The sequence below is a fragment of the Thalassophryne amazonica genome, chromosome 15 (genome assembly GCF_902500255.1).
Source record: "Thalassophryne amazonica chromosome 15, fThaAma1.1, whole genome shotgun sequence".
Classification (NCBI taxonomy): domain Eukaryota; kingdom Metazoa; phylum Chordata; class Actinopteri; order Batrachoidiformes; family Batrachoididae; genus Thalassophryne; species Thalassophryne amazonica.
This window is the reverse complement of record NC_047117.1, coordinates 69,729,565-69,748,087: the sequence shown is the minus strand read 5'-3', so window position 1 is coordinate 69,748,087 and position 18,523 is coordinate 69,729,565. Positions and strand designations below refer to the sequence as shown.

At 43.4% G+C, this 18,523-nt stretch overlaps 1 protein-coding gene across 1 annotated transcript in view; it reads right to left on the bottom strand.

Annotated features, from left to right (window-relative positions):
• Window positions 1–18,523, bottom strand: part of adgrl3.1 (adhesion G protein-coupled receptor L3.1) — a 479,593-nt gene that overhangs the window by 39,330 nt on the left and 421,740 nt on the right. Inside the window, exons 18-20 of the mRNA XM_034187839.1 lie at window positions 16,786–17,006; window positions 8,943–9,009; window positions 6,256–6,347 (exon numbers count right to left, since the gene is read on the bottom strand). Of these exons, the coding sequence (XP_034043730.1) occupies window positions 6,256–6,347; window positions 8,943–9,009; window positions 16,786–17,006 (380 nt within the window). The remainder of the gene's footprint in view (window positions 1–6,255; window positions 6,348–8,942; window positions 9,010–16,785; window positions 17,007–18,523) is intronic.

Genomic DNA, 18,523 nt, shown 5'->3' with positions numbered 1-18,523 from the left:
TAGCCAAGCAGTTCTGAGTGACCTCAGATGTCTTTTTTTGGTCTCATTCATCAGCTGGTGCCAGGTTAGCATCAGCTACTGTTGAACATTTGTGAAATTTTTCATGATTAATGTAATTCTGGAGCACTGGTTGGTTCATTTTATTTCCACATACCAGTGTTCTTGTTTTAAAATTCTCCAGAGAGGCTCCTGGCTCCAAATCTTGATCCCTCCTAGTACAGTAGAACCAACACAGTGGAATGTGAAATGCCGCTGGGACTTGGGTTGTAGGTTGGGACCAGCTTGATCTATATGAGTAAATACACTTTTGTGCTTGTTAAAGTTCCATGAAGTCTGCTCTAACAAATTAAGGGATCTCAAGGCTGCGAGCCGCCATCTTGAAAAATCTTGTGCAACACGAGTCACGTGGACCAAACGCCAGAAGAATGTAGTCATGTTGAGGCCTGTGTACACAATGAAAGTCCTTGAGTGTGCATGTGGCTGTGTGAGTGGATCCACTGGGCAGTTAAGTAGAGGGGCATTACAGCCATTATAAATGACATTTTCCACTAAAGGTCAGAGTTTTGGGTATGCCTCGGCTGCGATGATGGCCGTTAATTTGATTGGCCGACTGTCCGGCGATCACTTCTCATGCGAGAGATGAGACAATGAGATAGGGCTAAAGAAAGAAAAAGACAGCGGGGGTCAAGACACATGGGGAGAGTAAGGGATATTAGTCTAGTGAAAAGAAAGGGAGCGAGGATGAGAGTTAGTGAGGTGATTGATTCGACGGTGCCCTCTGTGGCACCATTCAGGCGAGACAGAACCTCCAATAAAGGTCGTCTGACGACCCTCTTCAATAAAGGGTGTGATCATGCCCATTTTTTCATCCCTTCATTCCACTATTCCCATGAGTCAGACTCTCTCTCCCTCCCCCCCCCTCTCTCATTCAAATCTCGCCATTATAATATTTCAGTAGCACTATACTGCAGTTCTATAGGTCAAAGGAGCACACAAATCACAGAAGAACACATAATCCATTTAACAGGACAAGAAAGAGTAGTTGAGTCTGCGGGATCCGAGTCGGCTTCTACGAATAAATGACAAGAAAAGTAATCGAAATGTCTCCAGAAAAACAACAATCATAGTGATTGGAGAGTGGCCTCACCAGAGCCAATCCACAACAAAGACAGCTGATGGTGGCTTGGAGTCAGAGACAGAAAACAAAAAGGGGGGAAAGACAAAAAGGGCATGATAATGATTAACAAGTAATTGAGGCACGATATGACAAGACTAATGAAGTGAAATAGATTAAAATCTATGCAGCATGTGCTTTGCTCCAAAAGATTAAAACCACAAAAAAGCCCCAAAAGCATCATATCCTGAATCATCACCATCAATGGTGCCAAAGCATCTGCTTTCTGAAATGCATCCCACTTGAAGTCCTGCTTTAAAAAAAAAAAAAAAAAAAAACTATCATGAAAGATACATCAACTGCAGTATTTAAATGGAGAATCAAGCAAGTAGGCCATTTCATGATTTACATGATAAATTCTGTGCTGTGCCCTAGTCAGGCGCTGAGGGCTGAGCCGCGGCATATTGTGTGAATTAAGACAGAGCCGTTTGCCTGGAGCTGTGCTGGAATGAGAAATAACATGTTCCTGATTAGTTAGGAAACAGAGTTTCACTCTTTGGTGGAGACGACTTCACATTTTAGTGACATTCTCCGTGGGTGACATGACTAATAGCGGCATGACTGGGAATAATAATAATAATATCATGAAATCAATGAGACATTTTGAAATAATGTCAGACAAATGTGAAACGTACTTCATGTTCCTGTGATATTCAGGCATTCATTTTTTCTTGCTAATCTACATCTGGGTCGTGGTGGGTTAAATGCCGTCGAGACAGGTTCTTCCAACCAAACGTTCCCAGAGAACCCTCACAGCTCGTTTAGGTTTTCTAGGTCAGTTTGACTGGAACCCTCTGTCAGCGAGGTCTTCAACTCCCATCTCCGGGAGAGCTTCTCCCAGATCCCGGGGGAGGTTGGAGACATGGAGTCAGAGTGGACCATGTTTTTCACCTCCATTGTCGATGCGGCCGCTTGTAGCTGTGGTCACAAGGTCTCTGGTGCCTGTCGCGGCGGCAATCCCCGAACCCGGTGGTGGACACCGGAAGTAAGGGATGCCGTCAAGCTGAAGAAGGAGTCCTACTTATCTTTGTTGGTAGGTGGGACCCCAGAGGCAGCTGACAGGTACCGGCAGGCCAAGCGTGCCGCAGCCCGTGCGGTCGCAGAGGCAAAAACTTGGGTCTGGGAGGAGTTTGGGAAGGCTATGGAGGAGGACTATCGGTCAGCCTCAAAGAGATTCTGGCAAACCGTCCGATGCCTCAGGAGGTGGAAGCAGCTCTCCACCAGCACTGTTTACGGTGCGGGTGGGGAGCTGTTGACCCTGACTGGGGATGTTGTCGGGCGGTGGAAGGAGTACTTCGAGGATCTCCTCAATCCCATCATCACGTCTTCCGAAGAGGAAGCAGAGACTGGGGACTCAGAGGCGGACTCATCCATTACCCAGGCCGAAGTCACCGATGTGGTTAGAAAGCTCCTCAGTGGCAAGGCTCCTGGGGTGGATGAAATCCCTCCTGTGTACCTTAGGTCTCTGGATGTTGTGGGACTGTCTTGGCTGACACGCCTCTGCAACATCGCGTGGCGATCGGGGACAGTGCCTCTGGATTGGCAGACTGGGGTGGTGGTCCCTCTGTTTAAGAAGGGGGACCGGAGGGTGTGTTCCAACTACAGGGGGATCACACAGCCTCCCCGGTAAGGTCTATTCCAGAGTACCGGAGAGGAGAATTCGACCGATGGTCGAACCTCTGATTCAGGAGGAGCAGTGTGGTTTTCATCCTGGTCGCGGCACACTGGACCAGCTCTACACGCTCCATCGGGTGCTTGAGGGTTCATGGGAGTTCGCCCAACCAGTCCACATGTGTTTTGTGGATCTGGAGAAGGCGTTCGACCATGTCCCTTGGGGCACCCTGTGGGGAGTGCTCTGGGAGTACGGGGTCTGGGGTCCTTTGCTAAGGGCTATCCAGTCCCTGTACGACCTCAGCAGGAGCTTGGTTCGCATTGCCGGTAGTAAGTCAAACCTGTTTTCAGTGCATGTTGGCCTCCGCCAGGGCTGCCCTTTGTCACCGGTTCTGTTCATTATTTTTATGGACAGAATTTCTAGGCGCAGCCAGGGTGTAGAGGGGGTCTGGTTTGGGAACCACAGAATCTCGTCTCTGCTGTTTGCAGATGATGTGGTTCTGTTGGCTTCGTCAAATCAGGACCTTCAGCATGCACTGGGGCAGTTTGCAGCCGAGTGTGAAGCGTCCGGGATGAAAATCAGCACCTCAAAATCCGAGGCCATGGTTCTCGACCGGAAAAAGGTGCTTTGCCCTCTTCAGGTCGGTGGAGTGTTCAGGTCGGTGGAGTGTCCTTGCCTCAAGTGGAGGAGTTTAAGTATCTCGGGGTCGTGTTCACGAGTGAGGGACGGATGGAGCGTGAGATCAATAGACGGATTGGTGCAGCATCTGCTGTATCGGACTGTTGTGGTGAAGAGAGACCTGAGTAGGGGGGCAAAGCTCTCAATTTACCAATCGATCTACGTTCTGATCCTCACCTATGGTCATGAGATTTGGCTCATGACCGAAAGAACGAGAGTACAAGCGGCCGAGATGAGTTTCCTCCGCAGGGTGGCTGGGCGCTCCCTTCGAGATAGGGTGAGGAGCTCGGTCACTCGGGAGGAGCTCGGAGTCGAGCCGCTGCTCCTCCACGTCGAAAGAAGTCAGTTGAGGTGGCTCGGGCATCTTTTCCGGATGCCCCCTGGACGCCTCGCTTTAGAGGTGTTCCGGGCATGTCCCATTGGGAGGAGGCCCCGGGGAAGACCCAGGACACACTGGAGGGACTACGTCTCTCAGCTGGCTTGGGAACGCCTTGGGGTTCCCCCGGAGGAGCTGGGGGAGGTGTGTGTGGATCGGGAGGTCTGGGCGGCTTTGCTTGAGCTGCTGCCCCCGCGACCCGACTCCGGATAAAGTGGAAGAAAATGGATGGATGGATGGATGGATGGATGGAGTTTGGTGGCTTGCCCCACCATGTGACCGTCCTCATCACCAGGTGGTCATCAGTGGACAGCTGTGGTGGTGGAATTGACAGCTCCACCGCTCTCTTAACCCAAGTGTTCATAATTGACACAATTACCAAATAAATCATTGACCTTTGGTACCAAGTGTACTTATAAACACCCTGCTCAATGGACAATGGGCTACCATGACCCCCCCCCCCCCCATCTTGAAAAAAGCAGGTCAAAAGTACTCCCACATATTTTCAAAGTATCAGACATGCAGAGAAAATGCTGAACGGGCTTCTGAACAATCAAGTTCCTCAACATTACGTAAAATATCTGAACTCATATCCATAAAATGATCCAATTTCCTATATTAGAATGGGGCTGGAAATTTAACCATGACTTCTCACCTTGATTGATGACTGATCGTAACCAAATTCAAATAATTTCTTCCCATCTGCTGGCCCAATATATCTGTAAAATTTCATCAAAATCAGATTCGGCATACTGAGAATCACAATGGACTCCAATGTGATTGCAAGAGTCTACGCCTCTGGCAGTATTCCGAATAACAAGTAGTCTGCTATAACACAACTGTCCGGCCATCCATATATGCTTCCCTGGACATTATGTCCTATTTCACAGACTTAATGTTCATGTCCAAACATAAGACAAGTTTCTACAGACAACAGTGGAACACAGAAACTGATCACGTTGCTATAGTAATGGCCAAAACCAATAAAATGCATCCACTCTTCAGCTCTCAATAACCTCTGACGCTCGAGACGAGATATTAGGCTCAAATTATTCAGGAAACCAAAGTTGTTCTTTTTTGCTGTAATTGACCGATTTTCATAAAAATGAACAGAAACACTTGTTTTGAACTTTGACACTAATGAAATCACCTTTTCTGTATTTCAGCAAAACACTAAGCACACTAATATGTGTACTTTCCTAACGATTAATCACACAGCTGATTCTTGAGGGAAGTGGCTTTCCTTGTTGAAAATTATATGACACACACGCAGACAAAAACTACATTATCCTCCTGACTACCAGGACATATATACAGTGGTGGGCACAGATCCGCTAATCTGCTAACCGCTAATTACCGAAGCTAACATTTTCATTAGCATATTAGTTTTCCAGATAACTCTGAAAGCCATCAGTGGACCAATTAGCTGCCGATAAATTTAGTTATGATAAGTTTTAGACCGCTGACATAATTTTGCAGGCATAGTGAATAAAGCTTAACAGTTAAAAACATTTGTAAAGTCTGAAATCATATATTTTAGTGCCTGTCTGTTTTATGTTTTGTAGCAGACAGACAACCATAAATGGTACAGCTCTGTCCTCTGCAGGCAGAGGACAGCTGATTACTAGAGAGAAAGGAAGATGGAGGGGAAAAAAAAAAAGATAATTTCTCTTCACACCATACAGACCTGCTGGTCATTTCACTGGAGTCTTGCACAGGCAGACAGTTTTGACTAATGGTTATAATTTTAAACAAACTAAATGCAGATAAATTATTGAAATTAACATGATGTCTGTTGTTTTACAAAGTGAAAAAAATCTGTCATATGTTTTAATTTTAAAGTAATGCACTAATTTTGAAGGTTTTAGCGTTTAGATGCACATGCCGCATTGCATTATGGGTACATTAGTTTTCTGATGTCAGTGGTTGGCTGGTTGGTATAACACACAGTTACTGCCAGTAGATGGCAGTGTTCATGGCAGTGTGATCAGCCACACATTCGCTAAAAGTGATGAAGGACTTAAAGAGAATTTTCAGTTTTCAAATTGCCCTTTTTTTTTTACAAAAAAAAAAAAACATATTTACAAATACAGATTTATTTGTAAAACCCACCACACGTTTCACTAACTGTGTTATCTTTTTTCTCGATCTCCTTTTTCTCTGATCACCAGGTCTCTTTTGCTGAGAAAAGGTCGATCTGAGACAGAAGCGCTGACTCGTTGTGTCAGTAGCTGCTGAAGTCAGTACTGAAAGTTATTGGTTTAGCTTTTATCTGTAACTTCCGCTAACTTCCGTTGGTGTTTCTGGCTGAAGAAAGGCACATCTGGGCTACTTTACCGAGCCTGCTGCCACTGCAACCTGATCTTGCATTGTGATATAAAACGGCTGGATGACCATTTTCAGAAATACACTTACTTGATGTTGTCCAGGCATCCAGAGTCTGGTTTTAGAATGGCCGTGTGATGGAACATCTTATAAAGGGCGATACCAAGGAAGATTACATTCAGCTGAAACACACAAACACATTTCAAGTTAAAATCAAAGACACAATGCAACCATAGCAATTCACTCACACATTACGCATCATTTCATTTTCACTTCTAGCAGTAATTGGCCTGGGGAAATAGTATAAGCATGCAATCAATAAAACTTTAAGTGGTCAAAACACAGTAGGATGAACATCAGGGAAAAACAAAAGTCAAAATTCTCACAGTGTTGAAGCTACCTGTCCTTTAAAAGCCGCTAACACATAAATAGGTTGGTGCAATAATGAGTGCCTGGACTGTCATCATGAGTTTCCAAGGCTACATGCCTTATTGCGTAGTGTAGAGTCATAAGAGAACAATCCCAGCCACACTGCTTCCACTTACAGCTACGGTTAGATCAGTGATAGCCTGCCTGACATTTCTAAAATGAGCACAGAACGGCAGCGTACACGTTGACATTCACCTAATTGGGAACATGTCCCACTGCGTTCGTTCTCTCCTCCTCAACTCTTCATCTTATATTTTGGATTTTTGTTGAACGGTGTTTGTTTCTCTGCTTAGTTGTTGAATGTATGGTGCCTTTTAGTACTCTTCTGAACACTTTGGCATCATGCTTTAGTTGATGAAACCGTGACAAAACAGTCAAACTCTTTGTACCACATCAGCAGCTCCAGTTATTTGTGCATAACTGTGTGGCAGCAACTCTATTGTGTGTCAGATGTACATGTGGTAATTAATGATGGCATTATTAATCAATAGAGAGGAATACAGACACATTAAGCCTCTGGAGTCTTCTGACACAGAGACGCATCAAAAGTGCATGATCGAATTAAGCAGATGTACCATCCGATACACCACAGTCTAGGTCTCTGTGTTGAAAGTGCAGACTTCAAACTATATAGTAGTTTTTTAAATTGTGTTCATAGGCCTAGTATAACTTGAATCATGATTAATAATTTATGCAATGCTCTTTTCTGACTATTTGGTCATTTTGGTATGCGTTTTTGCAGAAACGCGCAGAAAACGGGACTTTCACTCCTTTCTCTACTGCAGTAGTTGCAGGGGAAAAAACATGGCTTCCCCATTATCACTGGTGGAAAATGCATGACCTAAACCAATCAAAACTGATCACCAACCCACATATTTGGCGACTCAGGAGCTCCTGGCAAAAAAGCCACCAAAGCAAGCCTGAGGTGCCAACACTGCCCGTAGGTGGTCAAGAGGAGGAGTGACACTCCACCTCTTGTCCACCTGGTCAGGTCTGTGCCCCCTCTGTCTTGTGTTGGACAGAAATTGTGTTGTGAGTGGTACAAATAATTTGTCATCTTATTTGTCATTTGGCATCTTATTGTTTTGTAAAAAGCTGTACAAAAAAACAAACAAACAAACAAACAAACACCTAAAGCATTTCCTACATTTTAATGTAAGTAGCTGTATATAACTTTGTTGTTTGCTACATTTGTAAATATCATTTAAAAATTTACAATTCATTTTTGCATTCTAAGTTATAAAAATGGTTTGTTAAACATGTTCAAAATGGTAAAGTCACACAGATGAGGCTGTGCTGAAAACAGTGACACCAAACAAGGCAAAATACTCGTAAACAGTTTTTAAGGTAAATTATAAAGGTAAAACCAAAAGTAGTCAAAAATGGCCAAATATATCCTGGACCCCAGAGGGTTAATGTGTCATTATCTACATGTGTGTCAATACGTAGTTGTGAAATAGCACGTAAAATGTGAGAAAGGTTGTTCATTGTTAGTCAAGCAGCTGACTTTAAATAAAGTTTATCTATGAAATTTCGATTCCTTTTGGTTGATAATGGGAAGGGGGGGGGGTATTGTCACGATAATCGAGGAACCTTTGCAGGATGATGCCATAATGGAACTACATGGGGATTGATCTTCAACAGCAGATCTCTCTGAAATCTGACTGATTTTTTTCAAACTCAAAAAATTTGTCCTGTGCTGACCCAAACTCATTCTGCCATGTTTGCCTAAATCATATCAAACAAACACACACACTGAACACACAGAACCAAAAACAATAACCCGATTTGACCTATTTGTGGGTGTAAAAAAAAACCCCTGGCTTCCAAAACAGGCATATTCAGTCATTTGTAGGAAAAAAAACTTAATTTGAGTCACATATTGTGGGGTATGTGAGTAATTCAACCGCCAAATCTTCTCTCTAGTGCCTGTGGTTTTTGAGATACAGCTGATGGTGATGTAATTGAGATTAAAGGTCAAAACTGGTGTTTTAAGGTAATACAATTAATTGGATGCTAATATAAATTTGGGCTTGTTGAGTAACGTGAACCCAAAATGTGCACTGTTGCCTTAGTGGTTATGACAATCTTTTTTTTTTGCTGTTACCATGGTAACTTGGTTTCAGAAAAAGCTTTCCAAAGGAGCCTATAGAAACTTGTACGCTGTAAATAATCTGACACCAAGTTGTGAACATGTGAGCAGGCTGAAAGTCCACAGAAGCACACAGGTGCAGGTGAAATATTGTGCACGATGTGTAATATTTTTTATTTTATTTTTTTGAAGGGGAGTTGACATGTTGCATATGCAGCCAGTGCAGTATGTGAGCGTGCATGCAAGTGTTTCTCACCATAATGATGAGTGTAGCAGGGCCTATAAAGCTCCAGATAAAGTATGTATCCAATCGCAGCCAGCACCTACAGAGAGAGAGAGAGAGAGTGCATGAGAAATGGTCCAAAGCGGCATAGGAGAGAGAAAGACCCATGGGGATTAAAAACATGCTCTAGTCTCACACAGATGTGAGGAGAGCAAGATTTTGTCATCAGACGACAGGTTGTGTATCTCACACACATACACACACACACACATGCACTATACTGATGCATTGCTACAGGGAGGACAAAAGAAGTTGGAAGAAGAAAAAGTGAACGATGAAAAAGCACAGCTCAGACATGCATCATACACAGAAGGAGGAGACGGTGAGGAATGAGCACCTGTGATAAATAAACCTTTCCTTTCCCCCTTAGGGCACAGATATATGACATGGCCACATCCTGCAGCACAACTGTGTTCATTTGAATAGTGAGTTATGGATGCAGCCCTCATACGCGGCTATTTATGGAGTACGCAATGACTGCGGTGAGGTTAAAGGAGCAACAAAGGGAGGACACGCACACATTCACAGACGCACACATTTTCTTGGCAGAAATTCACGCTTGCCCATTTCCAACCTCAAGGTTAGTTTTGGTCGGAGTAGATATACTGCTGTAATGCTCGACTATATTTCCCCCAAACATCTTCACTAATCAGCAAGGGAGGAATAAAGCAGAGGTCATGCCCCCAAAAGGGCTAGGGAAAAAAAGGGCGGTGGAGAAAAACCAGCACAATGCCCCACTGATTCATGACCAACTGCTTTTGAATTATTAATCTTTCAATTTCCGCCACATTGGAGGGTCCTCCATTATGGCTCCCTGACTGTGTCGCTGTATCCTCCATTCGAGCCACTTTGTGAAGTCACAGCCACCTTCATTATGGGATGTGAATGAGACTTAGCGCCACTGGCTAATACCAGGGGAATGAGGTACGTGTGCGACAAGGTGACACAGCAGGGACGCCGCCAAATGATATTTCAGAGGTTTCTCTCTACGTGTGATGTCAAATATGATCAGCACTGCCATTTCCACGGTGGAACTGATAGTCAAGTTTTCCACTTAAAAAAAAAGCTGTCATGGTCCTGGCCTTGATGTGCTTTCTGTTATGACTTTTTCATTGATCTTTGCTTTCTTGTTCTGTACATCTGTATTTGCATTCCTGCCATGTTCATGTTTTCATTGGTTTTGTTTTCTGTTCATCATTCATGTATTGTGTAGTTTTGTCTTAGTAGCTGTTTTGCCACATTGTTTTCATTAATTGTTACCTTAGTTTTCACTTCAGTCTTGGTTTTGTTCTGTTTATTTAATTTCTTGTATTATGCTTTAGTCTGGCCTTTTCTGTGAAGTTTACTTTTGTGTGCTTTTGTTTTCAGTTTATCACTTAGTCTTCTGTTTAGTCATTTTAGGCATTATCTGTTATTCTGTCGTCTGTGGGTTTGTTTGCCATTTTGTTCTTGTTAGTTTTTATACTCTAGCCATGGTCAGTTCCGTTCCAGTTTTGTCTTAGTCTTTTATATTCTGGCTGGTCTGTCCACTTTAACATGTACTAGTTTTTAGGGTCATTTTTTTCCGTTTGCATGTCATGATGTTTAGTTGTTTTTTCTGTTTTCTTTCATCTCTGTCTCATTGCACTTGTCTCTGCATTTTGTTATTTCTGTTTTTTCTTCATCAGAATTACCTTTTGGTTTTTGCTGTTCAGTATTTTTGCACTAAGTTACGCCCACCTGAACTTTTCTGTTTCTTCTGTTTGCCACGCCCTCTTCCTGGTTCTTCCAACACACCTGTTCTCACTTTCCTCATTTCCACTTTAGTTATTTAAACTCTCTGTCTTCACGCAAGCCCCGCCAGTTCGTTGATTTTCACAGTCCTCGTACCAGCCTTTTCATAGCTCTGCCTTGTTTTGCCGTGTACTGACCCAGCTCTGTTTTGTGACATCGTCTTGCTGCTGCCCACGTACTTTGTCTGCTTGTGTTAAAGACCTGAGCCTGCCTTTTTGACGACGCCCTGGCCTGCCGACTATCTGTACCTCTGCATCCATGACTGCCTAACTATGTACCGAATCCAAGCTCAATTTTTGACCGATAAAGCCTTTCAATTTCAATTCCATTATCTGTGAGTTTTTGCATTTGGGTCCCACAACCTTTGGTGCCACATCACTCCGAGTTCCTGACAAAAGCAGGTATCGTTCGCCATCTTTCTACCTTTTTATTAGCTGTTGTCTGAGGTCCAGAGGAAATCCTTTAGGCTGCTCTTGGCTGATGGTATGCAGCCTGATTATTCAGATCGTGGCATTCACACTCATGTTTTATTGATATTCCGACAATAAAATATTGATGTAAACAGCATGTAGAATGCTGTGGCTTGACAGTTAACTATTGGGAAATTCAACCTATTTACACTCTTCAAACTCAGAAAAGGTTTGGAAGCATCAAAAGTAGAAGTATTCCAGCAAGTTCTTCAGTGCTTAACTAGTCAGAAGACACAGTTGTGTGCTGTGAAGCACCATTAGCAATTTGTACCACGGCATTCGATGGTATTGGTTTAGTGCTGGCTTGATCATTTTGATAGACATGTTTGCACATATTCAGTGTATTTTGTGTTCAGATGCTGCGCATATTCACACATCCGCCAAGGATGCAATAAAATCGCCGGCGTTTATTTGTCTGTTTCTGTCTGTCTGTAAACAGGATTACTCTAAAATTTTCACCACAGATACATTAGGCCATGGAAGAACCCATTAAACTTTGGAGTTGATCCGGATTCTGGATCAAGTTTTACTTTATATAGGATTTGAAGGATTACTGTTAGCAGGATTACGTCAAAACTACTTCACAGATTCTCATCAAATTTACATCAGATACATATTAGGCCATGGAAGACTCCACTGAATTTTGGTGGTGATCCTGATCCGGATTCTGGATCAAGATTCACTTTATATAGGCTTTGAAGGATTATGCCAAAACTACTTCACGGATTCTCACCAAATTTTCACCATGGATACAAATTAGGCCATGGAAGACTCCATTAAATTTTGAAGGTGATCCAGATCCAAATCCAGATTCTGGATCAAGATTTCTCTTTATATATGCTTTGAAGGATTACGTCAAAACTACCTCACGGATTCTCACCAAATTTGGACCACAGATAAATATTAGGATATGGAAGACCCCGCTGAATTTTGGAGGTGATCCAGATCTGGATCCAGATTCTGGATCAAGATTTCTCTTTATATATGCACTGAAGGATTACATCAGCACTACTTCACAGATTCTCACCAAATTTGTACCACAGATAGATATTAGGCCATGGAAGACGCCACTGAATTTTGGAGGTGATCCAGATTCTGGATCAAGATTTCACTTTATATATGCTTTGATGGATTACGTCAAAACTACTTCAGATTCTCGCCAAATTTTCACTATGGATACATATTAAGCCATGGAAAACTGCATTAAATTTTGGAGCTGATCCAGATCTGAATCTGGATTCTGGATCAAGATTCACTTTATATAGGCTTTGAAGGATTATGTCAAAGCTACTTCACGGATTCTCACCAATTTTCAGACTCCATTAAATTATGGAGGTGATCCAGATTGGATCCGGGTTGGTGGATGTCAGAAATCTGTGATTGCTCTTGTTTATTCATGTGTTTAACGGGCCCGGTTGGGAGCCAGATATATGCTAAGCTTGCTAGCAAGCCAGATAATTAATGATTTTTTTTTTTTTTTTTGTGAAGGGCAAGTATTAGTACAAAGTTAATTTTATTGTTTACTGCAAATTACTGTTTTCATGACAGTTTAAACTTCTGTATGGTAGAATTTTATAAAATATTTGACTATTTAATATGATGGTCACAACCATCCACAATTCGAGGAAAGTGGGTACCGTATTTCCATGAATAAAATACTGGGCATTTATTTTTTCAAACTGTGCTCAGACCCGGCGTCTAATAGAGGCAGGCCTTTATTCAAGGCTGGCAAGTATTAACGAAATGCTGCTTGTTGCCTGCACTGTAATATGGTGTTAAGTTTCACACATATCCCTGGGTGTGACGAACCAAACCGCTTTAGATCAGAGCCCTCTGCGTGGCTGCAAACCCTCTCCAGAGCCTGATGTGCACCTGCTAAATGACTTAGACCACAAGAGCTGTGATTTTGTCACTTTTACATTTTCACTCTTTCCTCTCCCGTCATATTTTAATAGTTTTTGCAGTGCGCATGCTGATTACATTTCAATCATGGATCAAATACGTTTGGCAGAAAAATCCACAAATATGACCAACTTCACTACAAGGAGTCAGAACGAGACACTCAAATGACCCACACTTCATGGATGGAAATTGTACGTGTCATACCGTTGGTTTGGAGGTTCATGATTATATAAAGAAGGGGAGCTCATTGAGGGACAAATTAATCCAGAAAAAGCTGCTGTTCCTGCAGCAAATTGCATAAAGTCGTGATGGAGAACTTTAAAAGGATCACGCGCACGTCAGCGTCATTGCATGGCCACAGCATTATGGAGCTGGAGAAGCATAAATCAGGCTTTAGGATTTCAAGGTACCACTCTGCAGCAGACTTAGAAAGAAGAGTAACTCAACCAAATGTAATCCTTTTCATGCATATAATGTCCAGCGCTAATTTAAGGCAGGTGTTTGTTTTTTCCAGACGAAGTTTTGACCCAGTCATTAAATGAGTCAGGCCTATTCAAGGTCAGGCGTTCAAGGAAATATGTAAGCCAAATTGGTGCTGGGGATTCCCTGTAGATTGTTCGGCACCTCCTGACTATAACTAATCCATGACATACATAGAATGGATTTTCTTTGTTTTATACATATCACAGATTTGTCCGTTTTATACTCGTACATATAACAGATTTTGATTATAATGGACAAAACTTGCTGGTCCATCTGAATCCATTATTTCCTCCTGACTACCAGGAAGGTAGTCAGGAGGAAATACCTGGTCGTCAGGAGGATATGTGAGTTTTACTGAAGCTCCAAATCATGATAGTCACCCCAAGGTGCTTCACATGGTTAAGGTCAAACCTTACTAATCCTCTGAGCAAGCACATAGTTGACAGAGGTAAAGAAAAACTCCCTCTGGCATACTGTTGCCTACTTTGTAGTTACCTAGCTAGCTTATAACCCAGCTGGTAGTCAAAGAATTAACAATTTCATGGCGTATATGGCAGCACTGTTGCCTGACAGCAAGAAGGTCATGGGATCGCTTCCCACCTGTGACCTTTCTGTGTGGACTTTACATGTTCTCCTCATGTTTGTGTGGGTTCCCTCTGGGTGCTCTGGCTTCCTCCCACATCCAAAAACATGCAGGTTAGGTGAATTGGACACTTTAAATTGACTGTAGGAGTGTGAATATGTTTGTCTGTCGACATGTGGCCCAGGCACAGTCTTGTGTCCTGTCCAGGGTGTATGCTGCCTCATGTCCTATTATTGCTGGAATAGGCTGCAGATCTCTTCTTCATCTCTCTGCCACACTCTCATAACTTTGGACAGTTGACCCCAAGTATTTAAACTCATCTACCTTAACCACCTCTACTCCTTCTAACTGCAGTATTCCACTGGGCTCCCTCTCATTCAGACACATGAACTAAATCTTGCTCCTACTGACTTTCATTCCGCTTCTCTCTAGAGTGTATCTCCACCTCTCCAGGCTAGATTTAACCTGCTCTCTACTCTCACTACAGGTCAGTGTCATTTCCAAACATCATAGTCCATGGAGACTCCTGTCTGATCTCATCTGTAAACCTGTCCATCATTTAGAACAAGAAAAGGCTCAGAGGTGATCATTGATGTAATCCCACCTCCATCTCGAATGCCTCTCTCATTCCTGCTGCACATCTCACCGCTGTCACACTGTCCTTATACATGTCCTGCACCAACCTCACACACTTCTCTGCCACTCCAGCCTTTCTCATACAACAGAACATCTCTTCTCTTGGCACCATCTTCATAAGCAGTCTCTAAATCCACAAACACACAATGCACTCCTTCTGGCCTTCACTATACTTATCCATCAGCATTCATAGAGCAAACATTGCATCTGTAGTGCTCTTTCTTGGCATGAAATCATATTGCTGTTCAGAGCTTGCCACCCCCTTTTTAAGCTTAATTTCTATTACTCTTCCCCATAATGCTGTGCCTGAACAACTTTATGCCTCTGCAGTTACTGCAGCTCTGAACATCATTTTTGTTGTTAAAAATGAGAACCAGTACACTTCTTCACTCCTCGGGCATCCTCTCACTTTCCAAGATTTTTATTAAACAGTCTGGTTAGAAACTCCACTGCCATCTCTCATCCACATGGCATGTGCAGCCAGTACATTCTGAATGCCAGTCACAAGCCTGGATAAATGAGTAGAGTTGTGTCAGAAGGGCATCCGGTGTAAAAATAAATAAATAAATAGAAAATTTTTAAAAATTTTAGAAACGTCAGAAACGAGCCCATTGTGCTATCCAGTATCATTGTACAACTTGCTACAATTATATCAAACTGGTTTTGCTGCACCTACCACACTACAGAACTGTGTTGGGTCCTAGATGGCAGCCACCCACACAGGCAACAAGTTCAGCCCAACCTCTTGAAAGTGGCCAACTCTCTGCCACAGTGAGGTGAAATCACCTTGGGCTTCTCCAGCCACAAGGACCCTCAACAATGACGGAGAAACATGCCACATGACCAAGTTGTCGTCAGTGTCATTCCCTCACAGTGCAGTTGATACTCTTCATCTGAGTCTCTGGACGTAACAGTTCCTTTGACACAAAGCCATTGCAGTGGTACACAAGGATCCTCTGAAGAGACCTAGAGTCATCACTTGAGGTCACTGGTTAGCATCCAGATCTCACAGTGACACAGTAAGACAGGGAACACATGGACTCCTAAAGACTTAACTTTTATTCTCCTGCAGAGATACCAGGGTCACCAAACACCTCTGTCTACTAACCGCATGAATCAATATTTCCAAGGTGCCTGCCGATCTTAAAAGCTGTGGATATGGAGAAATGAGGATCACTGCAGAGCAAAGTGAACATCTCCAAGTTCACCGCATACAGATAAACATTTGTTGGTTGAGTCCAGGAAGTCACTGAAAGGCTGGATCTTAGTCTTGACCCAGGTCAATCATAAACCAAGACTCTCCGACTCCTCCCTGTTTCTCAAACTTCTTCTTTTGGGAAATAAGAGAAATTTTATGAAATGATAGCTTCTTTATAGGACGACAGCACAAACAAGGCATACCTGATATTTGTAATTGGTGCTCTGCTCACACTGGGTTTTCATAGGTAGCCTTTATAGAAATGACTTTTCCATTGTTTTATGACACACTGTATAAAGAAGGGTAGCCCTTATTTGACTCACTCTTTTGGGTTACGTAAGCAAAGTCTGCTTGAATGTCACCATGTGCATTTAATATACGTCCCACTCAATCCTCTGCACGTCCTGCAGGGACACCAACACCAACCATTGTGCATGTGTGCACTCGCTGCCTACATAACCCTTTTCTCTTTTGCATCCTCACTGTCCTTTTAAATCTGTCCACATGCACACACATTGTCACAACTGCAGGCGCTCTGTGGTCCATCCTATCCAGCATGTTTTCATCCTTCTCTACCTGTCTACATTCTTCTCTGCCTCTTCCCCCTCTTATCCCCTCTATATTGACTGTTCAGAAGTGCCACAGCTTGTACAGTCCACTTTGGCTGATGCAGCCAAAATGACAGCAGGCACTACAGCACCCCCCCAACACTTCCTCCATCACTGTCATCCATCCTTCTTTCATAACACGCTCCCCGCCCTGTGTCCTTACACTCGGTCGGTGCCATAACTCCTGTAGTCCACTGCAGCGGAAACGGCCACGATGACAGCAGGCACTCCGTATCCTGCCAAGTAGAAGTACTTAGTCCTGGAGTGTTCGCTCTCAAATACCTCCACCAGCATGATGTAGAGCTGCACCCCTTCCAGGAACATCCAGGTGAAGGCTGCCAAGAAGAAGAAATGAAGCAATGCAGCGAAGACTGCACAGGCAACCTGGTGAGAGAGAATGGTTTAAAAATACTGTAACACCACACACAGTGCAAAAGGAAGTGATTAATCTGCAGGAAATTAACATTGATGGGTTAGAAAGAGAAACGAGGAACTGAAGGCGATAAGGTTGTGAGCCACACTTAGGAAATAACCATTCAATATATTTACATAAGAAAGGAAAAGTGAGGAGATAAAAATGAGGTTGCCAGTATTGATGCGCTCTCCATCGAAGCCCATGTTAAAAGGCTCAACTTTAAAACAGAAATAAACATTTACAGTGTTCTCTATAACTAGTTTCGCTATTCATGATAACTACAAGGGAGGTGAATGTTTCTACAATTTATCAGTTGAAGCTATTTTAAGCCATAAAATTATAAATAATTAGGGCTGAAGTCATTTTGAACATCAGCTAGTGTACCTAGCCGAGTACCCTGATAGCAGTGACTATTACCAGCAGTGGATTGACAGTGTTTGGCCTTTCTGAAGCATTTTATTACAAATATTTAAGATAATATGGCTTGCTGTGGTTAATAGACCAACTAAGAACTCTGTGCTCGAGTATTTCCAGTTAAGTGATATTTTGTATATGTTAGCATTGCTGGCACTAGCTAGCAGGTGTTGACAACTTGATGTTGCCTACATTGATGGTTATTGAAGCAATATATGGTATATGAGGCAATATAGTTTTTAATACATGCATCCAAACACCCCAACGAAAGGTTAGCCTGTTAGCATTAACTCGTTTGAGGCATGTTCAGGCTTCATTGATCCGGCCAAGCAGATCTTGCCACCAGTCCACACCTTTACCCATTAATGGGTTGTCTGAGTTAGGCAGAGTCAGGCAGTGTCAAGACGGTGCCATTTGGAACCGCCCATTTGAGCTTCAAAGGTACTCTACAGAAAAGCCATGAGTGATGTCATAGTGGGTGTGTCCAGTATGAGTACAGTCTCTGGGTTGTACTTGTAACAGTTTGTACCTTCCTGCCCGGGTCAGTGTACATAAAGTGAGGAAGACCAGAAATTCTCCTTGTGACCTTCCTCACCCATTATGTTATTTGCTAAGGGCCCGGTCCCACTGGGGAGAGGATTAATTGCACATGAATTCCATCCATTTTCTTCCGCTTTATCCGGAGTCGGGTCGCGGGGGCAGCAGCTCAAGCAAAGCCGCCCAGACCTCCCGATCCACACACAGCTCCTCCGGGGAACCCCAAGGCGTTCCCAAGCCAGCCGAGAGATGTAGTCCCTCCAGCGTGTCCTGGGTCTTCCCCGGGGCTTCCTCCCAGTGGGACATGCCCGGAACACCTCTCCAGCGAGGCGTCCAGGGGGCATCCGGAAAAGATGCCCGAGCCACCTCAACTGACTCCTTTCGACGTGGAGGAGCAGCGGCTCGACTCCGAGCTCCTCCCGAGTGACCGAGCTCCTCACCCTATCTCTAAGAGTACACAAATTATGGGCATTCGGTGTTGTCCGCAACAAAAATGGCCAAAAATGACAAATGTCCCAGTATGAATTATGGATAT